This window comes from Halichoeres trimaculatus, unplaced genomic scaffold (assembly GCF_033239565.1).
Source record: "Halichoeres trimaculatus isolate MK-OKI-2021-1 unplaced genomic scaffold, fHalTri1.1 fHalTri1_scaffold_14, whole genome shotgun sequence".
Lineage (NCBI taxonomy): Eukaryota > Metazoa > Chordata > Actinopteri > Labriformes > Labridae > Halichoeres > Halichoeres trimaculatus.
In genome coordinates, this window is record NW_027437192.1 from 3,978,645 (window position 1) to 3,986,089 (window position 7,445).

The window sequence follows — 7,445 nt, forward strand, 5'->3', positions numbered from 1 at the left end:
AGTCCATTTTTTGGTACAGTCAATGGCTAGCACCTGTCCTTTTTACCTTAAACCATATCTGTACCTCACACCCTCTTTTTAAAAAACAAAACAAAACAAACACACAGTCCATATTTAATGTTTTAAGTCACTCTTTGTTTCTTTAATTAGATAATTTCAGTACAGTTTGTACATGAAGTCATTCTTCATTCCAGCTGAAGATCGTCTGATGTTTGGCACAATCTTAATTGTCAATGGTTTTATTGCAGAAAGCTGCAGAGAGAAAGAGAGAGGGTTTAGTTCAGCCTGAAGTAGCACATCTGCTCGCTAATCTTTAGTCAGAGACTACGTACAGTGTTTAGGGTCATATTCGAAGTCTGGTTCTCCAGTGAAACCCAGGCATCTGGCCTGCTCCTTGAATCTTTCCAGCTCATCGTCGCAGACGGTTGACCTTTTGGCTGGAAACCAACAGATTAAAAACGTTAAGATGAGGTTTACCTAAAGTGAAGTTTCAGATATGAGAGGAGGGGTGTGGTTTTTACACATGAGGTAAAGGGCCCGGTAGTCCTTGACTTCATCGATGGATTTGGGAGTGGTGATGTTCATGATGTGCAGTAACTCATTGGTGTTCCTGCTGTTCACTGTGTAGACGAGGCAGCTTTTGCAGGTGGGAAGAGAGTGGAACGTGCAGGAGAAGCCAGACTCTGAGGACAGACGGAAAAACAAACCAATGAACAGAACAGCAGAATTGATGACAAAAAGTTCTGCTCTGTTATTTAAAATTTTATGAGATTGTTGATGTAAGAGTAGCCTCACTGATGTTTAAAGTATACAATAACATGCTAAAGGATTATATCCAGATGTATTTCAAGATGATTAGATTAGATTAGATTAGATTAGATTAGATTAGATTAGATTAGATTAGATAGGAACTTTATTAATCCCTTGGGAGGGTTCCCTCAGGCAATTCAGATTCCAGCAGCAAGTAACACGGTAGTACAAAAAAAGATGTGCAGAATAGATAAGAGTAGAGAGAAGATAAATAAAAACACAGGTTCTATACAGCAAAATACAAAATAAATACAAACAATAGCAACAATAATAAAAATAAAAATAATAAAAATACTGGCAATAATAATAATAGTGACAATAATAGTGATAATAATATTAATACTAATATCAATAACAATAATAATATCAATAATAATAATAATAATAATAATAATAACAATAATAGTAATGATAGTTATAATAATAAAAATAGTTATAGCAGCATCAATGGGGATTATGACAACAGCAGTTAAAGTGCCATTAGGAAATAAGATACAGCAATAAACTCAGGGTTGTTATTGCAGTCAGTCAGGATTATTGTGGTCCATACAGATCTATTTTACTCCTTCCCTGTCCTCCCACCCCCCCTCCTACCCCCTCCAAGTGCAGAGTTGTACAGTTTGATGGCGCGAGGGACAAAGGAGTTTTTGAGTCTGTTTGTGCTGCATCTGGGGAGCAGCAGCCTGGCTGCATGAGAGAGTGTAAGTATAAACTCTCAGTGAGTTGTATTTTTGCAAAATCAAAGAGCAGAACAAATGTTGAACTAAGATGTGTGTCAGTGTCTGGAGTTCGTCTATGGGAAACATATGGTATGTTAAGGAAATTTTTTAAACAATAGATGATTGCAGAGTACAGAAATGGGGTGTGAAATCACAATGTGAGGGGGTCTACATATGATGAATGAGTTTTAAGTTATGTTTATCTTGTTCTAGATAAATCTAAAGAGAGCTGAGGAAAAAGATGAGTTTGATAAGGGTAGATTAGAAAAAGCATAGGCTTCAACCTACACCTTTTGGATCCTGTTTTATTTTTTGTTTTGTTTTGATGTTTGTGACTGTTTGGTGTTGATGGAGATTGAAATTGACCTAAACAAACTAAACTAAAATTAAAAAGTTACATTAAAAAAAACGACCTGAGACAAGCATGGTTGATAATTAATATTTATCTAACCTAGGTCTGAGTAAAATATTCAATCCCAATAAATCGTATGATTTTTCATAGTTAGCTAGCGAGTAATCTCAAATTGATTGCACACTTTTTCTTTTTTTTCCAAACGTATCTTTAATGATAGAATTTAAATAATAATTAATAATTATCAATTATTTTATTAATAATCAATAAATTAATATCGATCAAAAATAATAAAAAAAAAATGATGATAAAATATTTTATTTATTATTTTTTATTTATTAAATTATTAAAAATATTTATATGTTTATTTTTTATTTAGTTTATCTATTTTATTCTTATTTTTATTTATATATTGTTATTACTTATTACAAATAATTTTCGATTTTTTTGAATTAAAAAGCTTGTTGTTGTTTTTTTTTGGCAGCTGATGTTGGTGTTGTTCAGGAAATGATCTAAAAAAAAATGAAAGACAAGCTGTGATAATCAGCTGCTCAGTGAGACCCAAAACATTCTAGTGTGAGGATGTGAGGATTTTCAGAGGGTGGGACTTACTGTCAGTCACTGCGAAGTTGCGAACGACAGTGAACGGGGATGATCCATACTTGCAATGTGTCGTACTGTGAACAAAGGAGAAAAAGAGAGGTGAAGGTGAGTTTAAACATGTCTCTGAGACATGGTGGAAACATTAAAGTTAGAGTGAAACATCTGATGTTATACAGCTATATGCTCACTGTCTGATCCCAATGTCCTCAATAAGCTCTCTGTCGTCTGGCGACGTCCTACGGAAGTCAATCCACTGGCTCAGAGTTGTCCGAAACAACTTTTTAAAGGGTTCACTGTTAATGTAACCCATGATGAAGGTCCACTTTCCAAATCTCTGCAAATAAAACACAAAGCCAGCGAGAGAGACACACATGTCTGATATTAATGTCCACTTCTGGTGATCAACGCTACCCCAAGGACAGAAGGGGGAAGCAGAGAACTACTCACCGGTTCAAAAGTCGGCAAAGGTGTGACCAGTGGTCTGCACTCCTCTACAGACTGAGCCGAGCTGCTCAGGAACAACCCGACTACCAGGAGCAGACTGCTGAACCACAGATTCATGATGCTGAGGAGGGTTAGCTTCAGAGTTTATCTGGAGAAAGTCAACAAGGCTGGAAGCTTTTCTCTGAGAGATCTGACTGATGAAGCCTCACTAAGCCTTTCAGCTTTTATACAGGTCGCTGGTGGCAGAGGCCCAAGTGTTTGGCTTTTTTCAGATATTTTCAGATATTTACTCAAAAGGTCTTTTTCGCCACCCTCCACCCTTCCCTGCTCGCTTCAGGTCAAAGGAGATTCAAGGGTTTGATGTCTTTGAAAGATTTCCAAGAATTTTGTTTTGTGCATCAAATATTTACAGATGTGTTGTCTTGTCCTGAGTTGCCCAGGATGCCTTGACACAAAAAGAATCCAGTTCATTAGAGGACTGCCTGGATCCAGCTGGACCAACGCTGACCTCACATCGCCTCGCCTCATCTCACCTATGCATGTCCATCTATCCAATTTCTTATCCGCTTATCCTGCTCAGTGTTGGAGGTGGCTGAAGCCTATCCCAGCTGTCATTGGGCGAGAGGCGGGGTACACCCTGGACTGGTCGCCAGCCAATCGCAGGGCTCCTTCGCATGTCACGCTGCCATATCAAACTCATCAACATGAGACGTTGCGCATCCGGGTCAGAATTCTTGATCGTTTGGTTGTGTTTGATGTGAATGGAATATATACGTCTTGACCAACACTGCGACCAGGCAAAAAAGGTTTTTTATTTCATTTTTTACTTAAACTAAAGGGGCTTAGGGGTCAGTGCTCTTTATTGTATCAATTATTAGTCCAGGAAACTTTGGGAGGAAGGTGAGAGGGTTTATTCCTAACAACGATCCACTTCACAGAATCAGGGTTCAGAGAAGGCAGGGCCGACCTCGGAGGTGCCTCTGAACTGAGTGGGTGTATTTGCATGTCATCACCAAACTTGCCATGGCTTGAATCAAAACAAACACTTTTATCCTGTAATGTCTGTTATCCTTTGTGTGTACCAAAAACCTGTTCAAGGAAGTTAAAGAGTGTTGGCTTATAGGTCTTTATACCTGCAAGCAAACAATCATTGTCGAAGAATCCATTAAACCAGGAGGGAAATGGTTAAATTTGTCGTAATAGCTCTTTGGAATACCATTGATTGTGTTCTTTAGGGCTTCGGGATTCAATCTGAGTGTGGTCTGGTTTCAAACCTTCATCATTAACCCTCTATCTTTCAGAACGGACTAACAACATCCTTTTCGTACAGTTCTGTTACTGAGTAGACTGTTTCTGAAAACAGTCTAGCCTGAAACGTATTTAAGAACAAAGTATTGTCAGAGAATAATTGTGTTTTCAGAATTATTCAATAAAGACAAAGACAATCAGCTTCAGTGTAAAATTAGTTGTAATTTATTAATCAGGTTTGAGTGATGCAGGGTTACAATGTTCAGTTTGAGAGGTTTCAAGGTATCACAGGGGAAAAAAACATTAATTAAGTGTTTTATTTATTCCACACTTCTTTTATTCTGTGATTATTTTCATAAATAAAATACACATTTGCTAGGGTATGTGATTGAATGAGTGTTAGCTGCAAACGTGACATGCTTAACAAAACCTCATATGAACTCACTTATCTTCCCCCCAAACCTGTTTGACCTCACTTGACTTCACTTTTTTTTTAAACCACACTAACTTTTATTGAAACCCGTACAGCCTTCCTCACCTTGACCTAAAAACTGTTTGACCTTATTCAACCCAACGCTAACACAGTGAACCCCCTGAGCAGTACTTTTCAAAAGTCAGATTTACATTTTCAGATTTTTTCGTATCCAGAATTGGATGATAATTCATCAGAACATTGGTAAAATATTCAGTTATAATGTATAAACTGTTATTGCTCTTGAAGGCCATTTGAGGACGACCTTTTTCCCTTATGTACAGTGTTTGGCTGGCGACGTTACAGAGGCTGGGTCATGTTCTGTTGTTGGCCTCGGGAACCAGGAAGAGGGCCACATGATAATCCAGAGGGACTTCAATCAATGGATGCCAGTTTGGAAACTTTGTTGACTGAGGAAGGAGATCTTTCTGAATCCAGCCAAGCAGTACGAAAGAATGAGTAATACTGTGTTTCTTATGTTTACTTTTGCTGATATAAGTTTTTAAACCTGTGTGACCTCATTCTTTTACACCAAATGTGTGTAATCTAACTTACCTTTACAAAAAGCAGACCTCAATATACTTAAACGGTAACACCAACCAAAAAACTGCTAGTCTTAATTTTACCAAAAACTGTTAGACTTTTAAACTTTTACCAACTGTTTGACCTCAATAACCTCCATTCAAACCCTCCATACGTTGCACAAACTTTATGAACTGAAGCACCTGTACCTGTATGGCATGTACATTTGTCCTCACCTGTTTTACGGAACAAACTTCACCAAAACCCCTAACCCTTCTTACCTCTAAAAACTTGTCTGTATCCATTCCAAATGTGATTAACTTGACCCAAACTGTCCTCACACTTCTACGACCCTCATTGTTTTTGACCTCATTCAATGTTATGGAAAACTGCAAAAGCACTCTACTGTTGGACCTCAGTAAACTATACTTCAAGGTTCTCAACTTGTATCACTTCACTTACACCAAACACTGTGTAATCCTCTTAATCTCTATATAATTCATTGACCTCACTTATGACCTCACTTATCGCTACCAAGACCTATGTGATCTCACATTAGCCAAAACAGCATAAGCTGGTCCCATAGGATCTCTTCACTTTCAATCTGTTAATATCACTCATTTGTTCCTAGACTTGTGTGACCTTATCTCATGTTTGACCTCATGATAAAACAAACTACAAAACTGATAACTGGTTATGTCGTGATTAATCACTTACCTATTTTTCCAATCATACTTTAACTCATTTGTCTCTACCAAACCTGTATGACCTCATTAGCAATTAAAACTGTATGAAGGCAGAGCTGTATGACCTCATTCAAACCTCAACTACTTTTGCCAAAGTTAATTCAATGACAATGTCGTCAAATCAAACCAGTCATACTTAGCACTTACATCCCCTTCACAAACATAAACTAACTGATGTTTGTTGACCTCATTTACCTTACATCGAAGGAAAACCCCCTAATTCAGCAGGAACTGGGACCTGCCCACACTGCCACAATATTAAAAGCTTGTTAATTGACCATAACATCACTGTGTGCCTCACTAGTAGGTTCTCATAATCCTCTGTGACTTGGCTTACTATACTATAAACAACAAATGTGATAAAGCTTTACCTAACCTACACCTGTATAACAACACCTACTTTTGCCTAGACTAGTTTGAGTTTATTGCCCTTTAGCTAAAAGTGTATCACCTTATATACCTTGTATGTGACTTGTATGACATCACTTACCTTTGGCAAAAGGTAAAACTTTCACCAGCAACTGTAGGAACCACTTCTTCTCGCAAAACCTTGTCAAGCTACCGTTTTTAAAACCCAAATCAGGTCTTTATAATCTCACTTACATTCTGTGCTTTAAAACACCTCAGTATAACCACACCTCCCTTAGCATGAAACTCTATAACCTCATCTACCTGTTCAGGAATCCTTGTAATTTGACATTGTTTTTTATGATTGCGGCTTCGCGTCTGCCAACACCGCCAAAAAACTGAAAGCTGGTTAAATAACCATAACTAACTATCTGACCTCATTTTCTTTTAAGAAAAAAATCAAGTCACTTTCCTTGACCCCAAACCTTTGAACTCCCCATTCACCATAACCTGTGTGACTTTACCACTGTATGACCCTAATGTGCTTTAACCAAACCTTGTTTGAAACCAATTATCTTAACCAACAACCTCTTGTCCCATTAATTTTACAGGCGGCTTTGCCAGCTTCGGACAGCAGTAGGGTCTGTTAATAAAGAATTAAACTGCAGTTATTCATAAATCCCCTCAGAGCACGCATTATTGCCAGATGGTCAGTTTTTCAGCAAATCAGAGGGCCAGTTATTCAGAAGACGAGTTAGTGAGAAAATCAGAAGGCCTGTGAAATTATTAGAAAGCTCATTCATAATTAGAAGGCCCACTGGTAGGAAGGCCTGTTAGTCAGAAAATCAGAAGGCCCCTGAGTCCGATAGTCAGAGGGATCGTTAGAAATAATCAGAAAGCTTGTTCATGATATAATTAGAAAGCCTGTTAGTCAGAAGGCCTAGTCAATCAGAATACCAGTCATTCAAAATCAGACAGACCGTTAGTCATATAACCAGAAGACCCATTGGTCAGAAAATCAGAAGTCCAGTTAGTCAGAAAATCAGAAGGCCCCTGAGTAAGACAGTCAGAATGCTCATTAGTCAAAAAAAATAGAAGGCTGTTTGAGATATGATCAGGAGACTTGTTGGTCATGTAATTAAAAGGCTTGTTAGTCAGATGGCCTGAAAATGGTCAGTCAG

General features: G+C 37.9%; 1 protein-coding gene across 1 annotated transcript; it reads right to left on the reverse strand.

Moving 5' to 3' along the window:
• Positions 1–213: 213 nt before the first annotated feature.
• LOC141802867 (uncharacterized) lies at positions 214–3,108 on the reverse strand. The gene is made up of 6 exons (XM_074686641.1): positions 2,932–3,108; positions 2,673–2,818; positions 2,494–2,558; positions 522–683; positions 333–437; positions 214–252 (listed from the first exon to the last, which is right to left on the reverse strand). The coding sequence occupies exons 1-6, from the start codon at positions 3,043–3,045 to the stop codon at positions 224–226; spliced, it is 621 nt and encodes a 206-aa protein (XP_074542742.1). The 5' UTR covers positions 3,046–3,108; the 3' UTR covers positions 214–223.
• Between the last annotated feature and the right edge of the window lie 4,337 nt (positions 3,109–7,445).

What these genes read in the sequence shown, in the direction of transcription:
- LOC141802867 (XM_074686641.1), bottom strand. Translation starts at nt 3,045, where the DNA reads ATGAATCTGTGGTTCAGCAGTCTGCTCCTGGTAGTCGGGTTGTTCCTG. An exon ending in CAACTTCGCAGTGACTGACA is followed by an intron (nt 684 to 2,493) that starts GTAAGTCCCACC and finishes GTCTGTCCTCAG; the next exon opens with AGTCTGGCTTCTCCTGCACG. An exon ending in CCGGGCCCTTTACCTCATGT is followed by an intron (nt 438 to 521) that starts GTAAAAACCACA and finishes GTTGGTTTCCAG; the next exon opens with CCAAAAGGTCAACCGTCTGC.